This window comes from Betta splendens, chromosome 19, assembly GCF_900634795.4.
Source record: "Betta splendens chromosome 19, fBetSpl5.4, whole genome shotgun sequence".
Classification (NCBI taxonomy): Eukaryota; Metazoa; Chordata; class Actinopteri; order Anabantiformes; family Osphronemidae; genus Betta; species Betta splendens.
In genome coordinates, this window is record NC_040898.2 from 8502152 (window position 1) to 8517460 (window position 15309).

Below are 15309 nucleotides of genomic sequence, written 5' to 3' on the forward strand. Positions count from 1 at the left end.
AACATTGTTTTATTTACCTCATTTTGGGTCATATTTAAATTATTATGTTATTAAATTGTGAACATTCTTTTCTTGTCTTCAATCACAAGTAGTTTCAATTTTTTAACAATGAAGGTGCAGCCAAACATTAATTATTATTAATTATTATTGACTGCATATGTTTGTATTAAATGTTGTTCAGACTACTCCAAGTTTGAGTTGCATGTTTTAAGGTGCTTTATCCCTTTAATCTTTCTGACTTCTGATGACTGTCCTGGATTCTGGTGACATTCTCACATCAGAGAGGATCATTTAGGCTAATTTTTTAGAGGGAATATGTTTTACTTCCACTTGTTTTTCAGTTGTTTGGGTGTAACGTATTAGACCTGCGGCACTAAACAACAACAGTAACCGACCACTAGGGGGCGCCAAATATTTTTTCCGCCTGAAACCAGCTCCGTCTTGGTTCGTCTCCTCGACTATAAGCTGCACTTCCTGGATACGCGTTCGGAAAAAAACAGCCAGGTCGGATTTGTTATTATCATTTATTACCGAATAAACCTATTGTTCATACTCAGAAGAAAACGCAACTTCGACTAAATGATGTTGGTAAACTTACTGATAACGTAATTAAGGCAGTTCTCTGCGCAGAAGTGAGAGGTGAGTTTAAGACCGACCAACGGTTAATTTAGCTTGCTAGCAAACATAAATTATATAGTGTGTTTATTAAAATGTATTAGAGCATGTGTCAGTTTGTATTTCATTAAAATGCATAACAAATGAGTCAATACTTGTCAGGCGTTTAACATTGTTGTCTCTGTGTTCATCCCCAGAACGCCACGTCACTGAACGGTTGACAAGCGAGAACCACGCACGCGGAACTTTACCGAACCGCTCCGCGAGCCAGAGATTAGACGGGTCCCCCGCGGCGCTGCTGTGGTGCGACAGAGCCTGTGTTGTTTGCGTTTTCTTTAATGAGGAGGACCACGCGGGGAGCGCTTCGAAATGACGGCGTCTAACTCGGGTCTCATCATGAACGTGGTGAACAGCATCGTGGGCGTCAGCGTGCTCACGATGCCCTTCTGCTTTAAACAGGTGGGTCACCTGTCGTCCTCAATCCTTCCTTCATGATGTTATTATATGTATATTATATATAAATATTTTAAAGATTACCTGGATAGTTTAGCACATAATTATTTTGCTTTTTAGTAAGAATACCAGACTTCACAGCACCTATATGGGAATATGTATAATGGCTGTTTGCACTCTCACAGTGTGGCATAGTGCTGGGAACAATACTGCTCTTCTTCTGTTCCTGGATGACCCACAAATCTTGCATGTTCCTGGTCCACACAGCCAGCAACACCAAGCGAAGGACCTACGCTGGACTGGGTGAGTTTAAGTAGTCTGGACGTCTTCATTAATAAATGAGACTGTAGACTAGTTTTTGTGTTTTACATCACATGGCATCTATTTGCTGCCTTTTCAGTTTTGGCCTAATATACAGAGTGAAGAAATCTGCTACTAAAACTTTAACTTTGTGTAACAAACCACATCACAAGCCAAAATGATAAAAATTCCAGTACTTTATTGATGTTTGGTTAGCCCTGGAAATTCTAGATTAGTATAGTATGTGTGGTTTTATTTAGCTTAGGTTTTATCAAAACATGAAATATTTCAGGACCCTTGCATCTGGTTGTTCACACATTCACATTTTTTTTCAGCCTTTCATGCTTATGGGAAACCAGGAAAAACACTGGTGGAGACCAGGTAAGTCTTATTATTTATTGAAAACACAAATTAACACAAAGTATACTGTAAATATTTTATAACATGATTGTCTGCAAATAATTATCCAGGATATTACACTGAATTGTTGTAGGGCATCTATTCATTTGAGATTAAAAACAAATAACAAATAACCATAAACATTATGGTATTGTTACTCAAAACAAAGAATCTGATATCATCAATAATAGTAATAACAACTGTGCCATTATTTCTTCTCTTTGTTCCTGCAGTATGATCGGCTTAATGTTGGGGACCTGCATTGCTTTTTATGTTGTTATTGCTGATTTGGGCTCAAACTTCTTTGCTCAGCTGTTGGGTTTACAGGTTTGATATCTTTGTTTGTTATAGCCACTATCAATTTTTAAACATACACTTTAAACGACTGCTTTTTAGGTTTCCCTTGACAGTATTCTTCGACAAGTTCAAATCTGTAGTAACCATTAAATGTTAAGGTTGAAGTTGAAATAATTTAAGTTTTGTAACGTTAACAACGTTATACTTTCTTCTATCTTTCCTAAAGATGACAGGCAGTTTTCGTGTGCTGCTGCTGATTGGAGTTTCTTTGGTCATTGTCCTCCCTTTGAGTTTGCAAAGGAACATGATGTCCTCTATTCAGTCCTTCTCAGCGATGGCTCTCATCTTCTACACCCTTTTCATGTTCACGGTGAGCGTATTGGCACACAAACAGCTACACTTTATACTATGTATCTGAACCGACACTAGATGGAACACATGTTGGCTTTGCTTTCAAGCCTGACTGTCCAAGTATATTTTGACCAATACAATCTAAAGAATTATACCCACAAAGGACAGTTTTTCTTAGGCTGATTAATTTGTTAAAGTCAGATATATAGAACATTTCTTTGAGTTAGGTCTCATTTCTTTTCTTAACATACTACAATGATTCGCAAGCCACCGTGTTCTATGCTGTAGGTCTATTGTAATAAACAATATATATGTAAATACTGTTGATACATCTGTAACATGTAGCTTAGACCATTAATCTTATATTTTGTTTATGACTTCAGTATTGTTTAGCTATATACCACCTTTTAAATTCTGTACTAACTCCTTCTAATTCACACCATTGTACAGTAGTACTGTGTATCTTCCCAAGACAATACCGTCTCACTCCCCTCAGTTTTAAAGAGCAAATCTGCACTAAATCACATCAGGCAGAAAACAACTGCTGCACTGCTCTTTGTAGGCTAAAACAAAGGCGTTCCCCAGGGAAGAGGATAATACTCGGAAAATGGCCACTAGAGACATTTTAAGTAGTGTAAGTGCAAAGTTAATGGAGGTCAAATGGCTCATTACACTGAATCACAAAGCTTTGCAACTTTACTGAATTATCTGTCTCTATTTGTATCCTTTGTTATGAAAAAGACCTAATCTGTGGCAGAAACAAATACCTCCAATTAATTATACACTACAACAGCTGATTGCAGGTATTCTGAACTTATTACTTAGTTATGGAAATAGTGCAGAAACATAAAAAGGCATCAACATGTTGGTTATGTGTTTTTTTATTTTTTGGTTTTCTGGTACATTTTAATGTAGTTATATTGTAACTAGCTATCAACTAACTGTATATGTTTACAGGAAAAGGAATTATTAATATTATAATGTAAATAGACAATGTTGGTCATTATTTGTCAAAATTTCTTTACTATACAAGTGTCATTTTCCAGTTATGTTTTGTGCAATTTTGAGTCTAGCAGTTTTCTGTCTAATGTGATTCAGCTTATTTACTCTTAAATATAAAACAAACCTTCTCAGTGGCTGTTTTACTGATCTGTAGTGCTGTTTCCACAGACTTCAAGATGCTCTTTACGGTCTCTCTTTGCCATGTCACTTGTGTTTACATAGCATGGCATAGCCTGGAGCATTTGTGTGGTGTGTATCTGGCTTTAGATCCAGGCCTAGCCTGGGCTGGCCCAGTCCAGACCCCTAACCCTCTAACAATGATGTATCTCCTTCTCCCCCTCTCTTGTTCCCTTGTTTCCCTTCTACTCATTGCACTACTTGGCCTTTTTGGCTTTCCCTTTTTGTCCTTCTACCTCCCCCTCACCCTACTTTACGACTTCTTCTGCACCATTTGCTTTGCCTCTCCTCTGTCTCGCTGAACTTTCTGCTGCTGGTGCTGTAGATAGTGTTGTCGTCTCTGCGCTACGGCCTAATCTCGGGCTCCTGGATGGAGCAGGTTCACCTGTGGCGCTTCAAAGGCGTCATTCAGTGCCTGCCCATTATCGCCACAACCTTCTGCTGTCACCCGTAAGTAAACCACAGAAACCACCCCCAAAGCAACACCACCTTATGGGCAGTCAGAGGGGGGTGGAGCGTAAAAGAAGCCTCAGGTGTGGCCTGCAACTTCTACACTCCTTAACCCCCCCAACTACCTCAACCATCTGCCAGCTCCTCTTAAATCATCCCCTTGTTTCACCTTCAGTTCGGGTTTGGTCTGAGCCATCTCAGCTCTGTGAGTGTTTGTTTGTGTGTGTGTTTGGTGGAAGAGGAGTGTAACAATCTGTGGTGGTGTCTCAACCACCCAGCACCAGGATGAGCTGTCTGTCTCTGGGTTTCAAAGGTTGGTAGGTTGTTCTGTCCTATGGGAATTTATCAAGCAAATACAAGAGAATTAAGTAGGAATCATATGCTGATTGAAAACCTGTAGGGTAGTTTTTTTTTTAAATTGATATATTTTATCAGTCACATTTTCATCAAATTTATGGATAATTTTATTCATTAGAATTCACATTTTTCTTCAGGTTTTTCTTCAGTATAAGGTTCCTTATTACCTCTCTTTATTTTCTGTTTTTCCCCCTCCTCATTCATTACTTTAATTATCTACCAGTAAGCCAGTGGCGTGGATGCAGCCCGTGTCCTCTTCTTCGTGCTTTCCCCTCACTTGTCTTCATTTGGTTCGGGCTGTAACTCCCCACCCCCCTCCTTCCCCTCAGATGGTGCTGTCCTCGTTCAAACACGGGCTGCTCAGCGGCTGGTGGATAGGGCAGGTCAATGTGGTGCGCTGGGAGGGTGTGTTTCGCTGTTTCCCCATCTGTGGGATGGCCTTCGCCTGTCAGTCGTAAGTACTCCTCCCACCCCGCCACCTGCACAGGACCATGTAGTGAAATTAATATCAAGCAAGACTATTATTGACTTACGATGGGCAAAATATAGACCTAAAGTTGTGTGCTGGGTAATTTGTAAAATGTGGGCATTTCTACTCACAGACAGCATGAATGGACTCTTTCATTGCTGCATTTTAAAACTGAGCAAATATCACGATTAGTGCATGCATTATTCCATCATTCCTTCAAGCCACAAGGGAGGTTTAGCGTGGCATTGTATTTTTGAGTTGGAGATGGCGTGGTTGGTGAGGAACTTTTAGCTGCAAGGGGAGGAATTTATGTTATTTATGTTGTATTCATCAGAGTTTCACACCGATTTTTCATTTTCTCAGTTCGGTTTCTGTTACAGACCAAACTACTGCATGTCCATCATAGACTAATTATAGTTTCTCTGAATTAACCATTTCACTAGTTTCTCCATTTCACCTTACTGCCTGTTCTATCACTGCTTCTTTTGTCCTTTCGCTTAAATGCTTGTTACGCTGGAATTTGGTATCATATAAAAGGGTTGCCGGTGCAAGCCTTAAATTTGAATAGGATGCATGTGGTGGTGTTATGATGAGGTCATTAGAGGCCAGATGTTTGGTGGTGGTGTATGTATAGGTGTGTTGTGTGGGGGACCAAAGTATGCAGCAGGATTGGGTGATTGTAGCCTTGAGACTAAAATGTGACAATTAGTGTAATCACACAAAGCATTATGATATGATAGGTGTGTTCATTAGTAAGTGATGTGTCTGCACGTTGAGGAAGAATAAAATATTAGCCTGTGTATGTTTATGTGCGTGTGTTTTGTACGTCGGCTCCTACTAGCAGTGCTGAGTGATACTTGGCAGGATGATTTCTTGGCCTGTGGTCAGGCCGAGCAAGGCAAGCGCTCTGCTAGATGGCAGGCAGCTTAAGCCAAACCACTAATCAACACATTGGACTGTCGCCATCTTACAGACACACTGATGTATTCACAGTCTGATTAAACGGCTCTCATCACATTGGATGTTTATTACAATCATGAAATGTGTTTACTTTCAGTTAAAACATTATTTAACATTATCATTATGATGGGACGGGAGCTGGCCCTGTTGTTTTTTGGCTGCACACTGAGTATAGTGAGGAGCAGTTAGCTCATAATAGCGGGACATAAGACAAACATCCACTGAAATTGTCCCTCTGTGACGCTACTGTCAACATGTGTTCAATCCACGGTAATGATATTATCTGCAGCACACACTCCCACCTCCCCTTGTTCGCATTGAGGGGCAGGTTGGTATGTTTCTTCTGTTAAATTACAGGCTTAAAACAAATATCACATTATTTGGGTCATGTCTATTGATTGGGTGCCCCAACAATATGCAGTTTTATTTAATCTCTCGACAAGATTTACTGGTTTGCGGATTAAACGAGCATCAAGCAAAAGTGCCGTGGGACAGTGTTTGGTTGTAAAGTCAGTGTGTGTGGAAGAGAATCAGGCAGGAGGATAACTAGAGACAGAGAATATATGGTTTCCCCCTTGTACTTGTTTCTCTTCTCTGTTTCTGCTTTTCACATGTATATGAAAGTGAGAGAAAGAAAGGGAGGAGACAGGCATAGGGCATCTGCCAGGAAAGTTTATAATGCCCTAAAATCGGCCGGGCACTTCCTGTTACATAGAAAGCCTGTAAATTCAGTGGTTAATGTGCCAGTGGTCCCGAGCGCACTCTCTTACATCACAGAACTGAGAATGACACAGACACCGGGGTTTACAGACAGTCTCCAGTTCAGCCCCAGCCCTGAGTCTGTGCCACAGACACACACATACACTGTGTGCACAGAGCTTTACATGCTCCTTCCTCGCCGTGGCATCGCTTCCATTTATTGTAATTAGGAAAACAACTCCCTTTAATGCAGGTGTTTCAAATGGAAAATTGAATGGTGTGTAAAATTCTGTGCTGCTTTCCTGTGCAAGATAAACCGTTTCAATTCTTTTTTTTTTTTTTATTTGTTTTGTTTTTATTTAATACACACACAGACAGAGCCAGACAGACTGAGTGTACGAGATTTGAGCGGGTAAATGCTTGAGAAAAGGAAAGAAAATTTTTGCCTCACTTTTATTCACAGGGACAAATTATTGAACAATGTTTTGTAGGATAAAATGAAGGTATTGGCATATTTACATGAATATATTGGCATGAATGATATTAAAATCCATTCAATTTCCATACAATTTAAATCTTAATATATGTTCTCTGTGACTGCTTTAATGAGGTAAAAATCTAAGGCTCTGAAAAAGCAAATAAGAATCACTTGTCCATGTTGGATGCTGACAAGTACATAAGAGAGATGCATCATTTGATAATTACGTGGCACAAATGGGCCTCCATATGGCTGCTTGCTTAGAAAATCTACAAAGCCATTTCCAGAATCAGATTTTAACTAAGTAGACTGTCATATAATCGCTGTATTTGCAAACAAAATATGGCTCAGTAAATGAATGTACAACATCAGCACTGCTGTGGTCTTGTGTCATGCAGCGCGCATAGAAGGTTTTTTGCCATTTGTTTCTCCCAGGCAAGTTCTGCCAACCTACGACAGCCTGGACGAGCCATCTGTCAAACGCATGAGCACCATCTTCACCTCAGCTCTCAACGTAGTCACCGTCTTCTACATCACTGTGAGTACAAATACCATCACCATTTACATGGGAAGATAAAATGCCTGCGATTTTATAGACCCGCCCACCAAAACAGCCTAAACGTTTCTGAATGTTGCCACTTGCTATTTTTTTGTCTCAGTGTTCCAGCTCAGAATCTGAAATTTAAACTAGAATTTAAGTCTTTACATTTTACATTCCATCCGATATCAGATCAGATGACAAATAAATTAATATTCATCAATATTAATATAACTGCATTTTGCTCCCTCCACTTCATTCCTAGGTGGGATTTTTTGGTTATGTGAGTTTCACTGAAAACATTGCTGGCAACGTGCTGATGAACTTCCCATCCAACCTGGTGACGGAGATGATCCGTGTGGGCTTTATGATGTCTGTGGCCTTTGGATTTCCCATGATGATCTTGCCTTGCCGCCAGGCCATAAACACCATGCTATTTGAGCAGCAGGTGGGTGCAAATAAAACCCATAGATGTTTATAGACTGTAGTTGGTCTAAGAGAAGTTTATAGGCTCCAGGTACATATTTAACAAACTCATTATTACTGAACCAACAAAAGGTAGAACAGTCTTGTCATAGTTTGACAGTCAATGTAAACCCATCTACAAATAGCTTCTGTGTAACTAACTTGTGATGTCTATCAGTTTACATTATCATCAGATGTTAGTGCAAGCACATAAACAAGCCTAACAAAATAAAAAAATGTGAAAGGTCTTGTTTCTGTTTTTCTATGCACATTAATGGAATGCACTATCTGAAGTGTTTGTTTCTTCCTTTTTTGACTTCTCTTACTAACAGCAGAAAGATGGGACGTTTGCTGCCGGGGGATACATGCCCCCTCTGCGCTTCAAGATGATCACCCTCTGCATCGTCTTTGGCACCATGTTGGGAGGCATCCTCATCCCCAATGGTGTGTGCGTGTGTAGCTCCAGGTCTTTGAGGTGCATGTGTTCCTCCATGTGGGCCGGGTATCCGGAGAAACTTTATGATGTGTGTGAATGGAACTTTACGAGTCAGTGACTGTCACACTCTAACACAGTCCTTAAATCAGGACCCTAACTTTTATCTCTGTGGTGAGTGAGCTCTGACTGCTCAGTCGAGGCGTGGAACAACGTTGAAAAAACAACCAAAGGAATGATGGCTTGCTCGCAGATGGTGAGTTTATTCAGCCCAAAAAGTACAGTGCAAAAACCAGGTGCAGTATGTACAGGTGATCCTAAAACCCACGGGTGCAACAAAAACAAGGAATGATGAGGACAGCCGTCAAAGGTGGAAATCAAAACCCAAAACCGCTCAAAAAGTAATGTCTCTTCTCTTGCCAACCAACCAAGCTACTCTCCCCTACAATGGAGTTTGGCCATGCTTCTTAAGGGTCAAATGGGAGGAACCATTCTCCAGAGCGTTGTAGAACACTATACAATATATCTAACATCAGTAACGCATATTTCCCCCAATAATCCCCAGGCACATTAACAAAAGAATACAACACAAATAACGAATGGGACCAAATAGTGGAATGTCCAAATGCCAGCCCGATCGCGTGTGTACTTGTACTTGCATCAAAGTGAGAACCAAAAAACGTGTTTTCCTACCAAAGTGAGGACATTTTGGCCGGTCTTCACTTTGTTCATGCCATGTCTCGGAGCCTCCTCTAGGTGTTATGCTATGTAGCGCTGAGGAGGCCTGTTGTGTGGTTGAGGGGAAGGAGATGATGCTGACGTGCGCATGTACGTACAGTCCGGAGCCGCTGCTCTGTCAGTGGGGACAAACCAGTGGTTTGTCACAATCTCCTAATAGATGGGTAGACTGGAACCACTGTATTCCCCCAGAGTCACTCTCTCACTCTCTCTCTTACACACACTCTCTCTCTCTCTCTCTCTCTCTCTCTCTGTCACACACACACACACACACACACACACACACACACACTACACAATGGTACTGTTTCTCTCAGACTATTTTCTGTCTACTTTCTGTGTCTCTCCCAGTGGACCCCAAAAACCAAAGATGTAAAACTTTGAGAGTGCTTCTGTTTTATTCATCTTTCATATAGTGAATGTTTGTTTAGACGGTTTTGATGCACGTGCATATAAACACACACACACACTTTCTTTGGCTAGCACTCTGATTATCTAATCAGACTAATAGTCTGAGTAGAAGGGAGTTAAGGACCCTGGGGAGAATGGACACTAAATCTGAGGGAGACAATATGTTGTCCATCGTCGGGATGAACGATGAGCTTCCGGGCTAGACGCCCAGCCAGCCCGGTCCGCGGGGACTGGGGTGGGGCCAAGACTGCTGCTGCCAGGAGTAGTGTTCCATGTGTGGGGGCCTGCATGGGTTTGGGCAGGTGGTGGTTATGAACGGCAGAGACAGGTGTAAATGGAGCTAGTGAGGAAGAGCAATGGGTTGAAACTGCTTTGAGTCTTTTTAGCAGAACAGTTGAACTTAGTAGTTCTTAATATTTTATCTGTATCATTAACATGTGTTACAGTTTTGTCTTTCTATACCTTTCTTTGTATTGTTTTGTTTCAGTTCCATGGTGAACAGTACAGCACAGGATAATCTGTATTTTAATCCGTTTTTACCTTCTGCCTTCAGTGGAGACAATTCTGGGTCTGACTGGAGCCACAATGGGAAGTCTCATCTGCTTCATATGTCCTGCTCTCATCTACAGGAAGATCCAAAAGAATGGCATCGTTGCTCAGGTTACATAGTCACACTTTCCACTTTCTTGACCATTTGCTCAGTGAAAATGTGTGTAGTAAATGTTTCTATTTCTTTTCTTTCTTCCCTGTAGCTGGTGCTTTTCGTAGGTCTGGGCATTCTGCTGATCAGCACCTTTACCACCCTTTCAATTTCAGCAAGTGGCCCCAGCAACAAGGTCCAAATTCATCCTCCTCCAGCTCCTGGCAAGCCAAGTGAGCCAAATGGTAAGGATCACGACATGAAAGTGTTTTTTCTAATGAACCATGGAAACATTTCCCTAAGTGGAGCAAAGCCATTGTCACTAGCACTGGAGATTCAACAGCACAGCAGTGTTGCTTAGAATTAAAATAAATTCAAATGGCAATGGCACATGAGTCATGTTTATTTCTTGTTTTGTTTTCAAAGTCATAAACTGCAGCGCCCTAGAAGAGCAACAGAAAGAGAATCAAAGCCAGCAGCAAGAGAGAGATTAAAACAAAAACACAAAGCCACAGCGAAAGAGAGGGTTCCTTTCATCTTAGTGAGAAGAAAAGATGCAGACAGACAGAGTGACTGGTAGACAGACAGCCAGGCTGAGGAGATAACCTCTTGATAATATCTGAGAGTGAGGCTGAGTGCTTGACATTGATGGAGCGAGAGTGATGCCCTTCAAACTCCAGCAATTTCCAGCAACCCTCTACCTCTGTTCATTTCTCCTGTCACCCCTCCCCCCAAAATACACTGTCTGCACTCCCTCCTTCCCCCATATCTCCTGTGGCAGCTATAAATCGCTTGCAAGGTGTATCTGGTTGAGCAAAGGACAGGGTTGATAGTGGTTTGTAGAGGGAAGAGACTTTTAGTTTCACTTCCTCTTTGTGGTCTTGCCAATCTGCCAAACAGTAGAATTTTTCTGAATCCATATGTTTTTGTTTAATGGAAAGAAATCAGTATTTTCCACACCAAATATGTAGTTGACCTATGCGCACATTTCCTGTTTGTCATCTTACATTTTAATTGGTAAGACTTTTGTTCCCGTCTTATCTCTGTTACATTACATTACACTGAATGAACAACAGTCATGTAAATGTTGCCACCTTCAGTATTTGCTGCCATCTAGTGGATCTTCCAGTCAGAGTGAACAGGGGTCTGCATATGGCTATCAGAGAAAATGGAGTAAATAAGGGTAGCGGTAATTTGTTTAATTTCATGAAAGTGATCTCAAATTTTGTATGTCTGCTCATAGGTAATCTTCCAAACAACGAAGAGAAAATACAGAAACCTGATCTACCACCTGCAGAGGTGGTACAGCCTATAGTGAAGGATCATGCCGAAGTCCCTCAGATTAAAGGACCAGTGGAAGTACCTGAGCAGAACAAGGAAGAAGAGGTGCAGTTGGACCGCCCCGATGCTGGTAAGGAAACTCAACCAAAGCAAGAATCTTTATTGTAGCTGGATGTGTTTAGAGTCCAGAATGTTTTATCTGTTTACCCAGGTGTTGTTGTGCCAGAGGCAGAGGCCCATCGGCATGAACCTCCTATCCCTCACGATAAGGTCATGGTAGATAATAGAAAGAACAATGCTGAGCTGGAGGAGGACAATAAACAACCTGGGAACGATGAAAATCGTGGTTTGGAGAAAGCTGCGAAGAAAGAGGATGAAAATTTGGATGGACACAAAGGCCTTTCCAATCAGCTAATCGATCACCAGGCAGATAGAGTCGACCAAAAAAGAGCTGCTCCCCCACTGAAGGAAGTAGAGAAGCTTGATTCACTCAAAGAGCCTCTGGCAGAGAAGGTAGCTGAGGATGCCAAGCAGGCCGTTGCGGTGCAGGTAGAGATACCGGACAAAGCTCCAGAAGCTGCAGGGAAACGTGAGTATTTGTTGCTGTTCTTTCTACTCTAACTCTGTCGCAAGGCAACATATACAGGGTTATAGATGCAAAAGTGCAACACTGCACCTATTATTATCTTATTTGGCAATTCTTCAGCTCAACTACCAGATGGAGAGCATCGTCCTGCTGCAGAAGACGCTCAAGCTGCAGACACAGATGAGAAAATGGAAGGTAAATGCTTACACATTTCTACTCCGACAGACACAATGTATAATCTTCTCGGCTTAAAATGTGGGAACTAGAACAAACATTTGATCATAGACTGTAAAAGATCAATGAGTGTCTTTTTTACTTCAATTAGCTTATTTAGGTTTTTGCTGCACCGTGCTGCATGCTGTTTATACCTCTTACCTTTGACTCTTATTCTCATTTTACTGTACTGTATTATGTGATCTGCTCTTGCTTACTGTGATGTTTAACATACACAAGGTGTGAAGCAAAGAGGTGTTGACCTGGGTACTTTCAGCTACTTTTCAGATTTTTACTTTTGCCTGCGTTCTTCTCCATCTTTACCTCTATTTCTTTCTTTCCTTCTTTTTTCACCTGATTCACAGTGATAAAAAAGCTGGTTGCAGGTATGAACCTTCTCTTGCTTTTTCTGCTTTGTCTTAAAATTCTGCTGTTTGCAGTGCATTGATAGATATTTACATTTGAGTAGTAAGCATTGCTTCCTCTTCTAATGTAGCTTGTTTGCTACAGCTGCTTATTTCAGTTTATGTTTAGGCTACAACCTAGAGCTATGGGTTTGACTGAATGCATGTCTGTTTGTTTCTGTCCTACATAGTTACTGGCTCAGTGTAATTAAACTTCTCACACATTCCCAACTAATGCAAATTTTTCTGTGTGGCTTTTGACCCATTTTCATTCACTTTTTTGGGTCTTTATGCAGAGGGGCAACTTGACCACGCTGTGCTACTGCAAGTGATTAAGGAGCAACAAGAGCAACAGAAAAGACTTCTAGACCAGCAGGAAAAACTCCTGGCTGTCATAGAAGAGCAACACAAAGAAATTCACCAGAAACAACCTGCCGGTACGTAACAACGTTACATAATGTTTCACACACTTGATTAAGAGCACAGAGGTGATCATGTTTCATTTCAAATTGTAACAATGTTTGTATAACTTCAAGGGGCTGCTGCTGAAGGTGGAGTAGAGAAAGGCGTCCCAGAACTTGTGGAGGGGGTAGATGATGGAGCTAATAAAGATCCTGGTTTACCCTCTGACCTAAATCAGCCCAAGGAAGGAAGTGAAGCTAGAGCTCTGTTAGGTGGAGTGGTAGAGCCTCAAGCCCAGAATCAAGTCCAGGCCAGGGATAAGACTCCTGAGGCTAATGTTGCTGTGAACAAAGATGATGCTCCACCAGCAGCAGAATCTCATAAACAGAATGAGCTGGGTGCAAGGGGAGTGCCTCTGGGTAAGAAAGAACCTCAAAATGAACAGGTAGATAAAGAAAGTCACGTAAATGAGGGAAAAGATAAGAAACAAACAGAAAGAAATGTTCAGCTAAGACTAGAAAAAGAACAGCTTGAGAAGGAAGTAAAGGAAAAAAATGAGGAGATAGACAAAGAAAAGATAAAAAAAGAAGTACAGGCAAAACTGGAAAAAGAACGGCTGGAGAGAGAGAGACAGGAAAAGCTGTCAAAGGAACTGGAATTAGAGAAGGAGAGGATGAAAAAAGAAGTGCAGGCAAGAGTGGAGAAAGGACAACTAGAGAGGAGAGAGGCACTAGAGAAAAACCAGCAGGAGATCCAGCACATAGACGATGAAATTCAGGCGAGAGCAAGGGAAGAGGCAGAGATAGAGGAGGCTCGAGAGAGGCTGGCCCAGCTGGAAGGGGTCAAAAACGCTAGAGAAGCTGCACAGGGGGCTGAGAAGGAAGACGATGGAGCTTTGAAGAAGGGAGGACGAGACCTCAAAGAGAAAGTTGCTGCCCAGGCAGACCCCAGAGTAGGTGTGGAAGACGGTGCCGTCAAAGCCCGGCCTCACCCCCAGGGTTCCCAAGAAAAGGTCAGGGACCAGGGGGGAATGGATCTAAAGAGGAAACGCAGGGCATTGGGACCCGGAGCAGCAGAAGGCCCCCCTGAGGTGACCGGGGGGTCCAGGGGGGTTCATGGGTTGGAGCCCCTGCTGGAGCTTGGGGGTTCAGACCTACATGCGGCCCTGGAGGGACAGCTACTGGCAGGAGCAATGGTTCATTCACGGCAGATAAAACAGGCCTCAGAGGATCAAGAAGAACAATAACACATCACACACCCACACCAAGAGATTGGACATCAACTTCAAACATACTTTACATCTTTCCAGCCTCCTTATACTGTGGAATACTGCCTTACATTCCCTGATGCCTTCATAAATATATGGACTAAGAGGAATATTTCTCTTTGACACGTTGTATTCTGCACTTTAGAATACTTCAGAAACACAATCTCACAAGTGTTTATTAAAGTGCAACCTGTATGTAAATAATAATTTATTTCTATGTGGGTGTCTTTTGATGTTTACTGTTGCAATGTATATTATTCTATGCAAAAATCTTTCTATGTCTAGACAGACCAAATATGTAACGTATGTATTGAATTCTCCTTAAGTTTTTTTTCTTTTTTTCATTTAACAGCTTAGTGGGCTCTACCTACAAATACCTCAATCTATAATAATAATTAGTCAATAGAATTTGTTTATGCTGTGTTATGTTTGTGTGTTAATCTGTTACTTAAAGATGTAAATATTGTATCTGGTGGAACCTGCATCTAGCAAATGTTGAATGTAATGTAGGTTTAGACCCTTTTAAAAAATGTTTATTGGATTTTCTAATGAAAGTCAAACTCGGGCTGGAGCTATGAGTACAGTACAGTGTAGACTGATAAACTGTATAGCTGAGGCTGAACCAGTTAATACTCAGTCCATCTTTCACATCTCTTCCTTGTGGATGTATTAGTGCCTTTCAATCCATATGCTGCAGTAGTAATTTATTGAAACAAAACTTGTCAGTTTTGCAAATTGTGGTCAAACAGTAATGTCAAGTTTGTACATTACTGTCTTATGTTTATAGTGTTGCCAATACCTCCATCTGCTAACTCATCCACACATGTTGGACCTTTGCTTTATAAAAGAATATTTTTCTGTGTTTTGTATTTGTGTTCATCTGGTTGAAAGTAAATAAATACAGTAGTTTAATGTAATTTTTAT

General features: G+C 41.3%; 1 protein-coding gene across 4 annotated transcripts; it reads left to right on the top strand.

Annotated features, from left to right (window-relative positions):
- Positions 1 to 457: 457 nt before the first annotated feature.
- On the top strand, positions 458 to 15302 carry slc38a10 (solute carrier family 38 member 10). Of its 4 annotated transcripts, none has more exons than XM_029135358.3 (18): positions 458 to 639; positions 813 to 1074; positions 1254 to 1371; positions 1704 to 1749; positions 2001 to 2094; positions 2291 to 2434; positions 4731 to 4855; positions 7443 to 7545; positions 7811 to 7993; positions 8343 to 8454; positions 10146 to 10252; positions 10345 to 10477; positions 11476 to 11643; positions 11725 to 12102; positions 12220 to 12294; positions 12678 to 12698; positions 13013 to 13153; positions 13253 to 15302. In XM_029135358.3, the coding sequence occupies exons 2-18, from the start codon at positions 985 to 987 to the stop codon at positions 14362 to 14364; spliced, it is 3150 nt and encodes a 1049-aa protein (XP_028991191.1). In that variant the 5' UTR covers positions 458 to 639; positions 813 to 984; the 3' UTR covers positions 14365 to 15302. The 4 variants fall into 4 exon arrangements, with proteins under 4 accessions (XP_028991191.1, XP_028991190.1, XP_028991193.1 ...); XM_029135357.3 differs by lacking the exon at positions 4731 to 4855 and adding an exon at positions 3920 to 4044 and having other exon boundaries at positions 459 to 639; XM_029135360.3 differs by lacking the exons at positions 4731 to 4855; positions 12678 to 12698 and adding an exon at positions 3920 to 4044 and having other exon boundaries at positions 459 to 639.
- Positions 15303 to 15309: the final 7 nt, after the last annotated feature.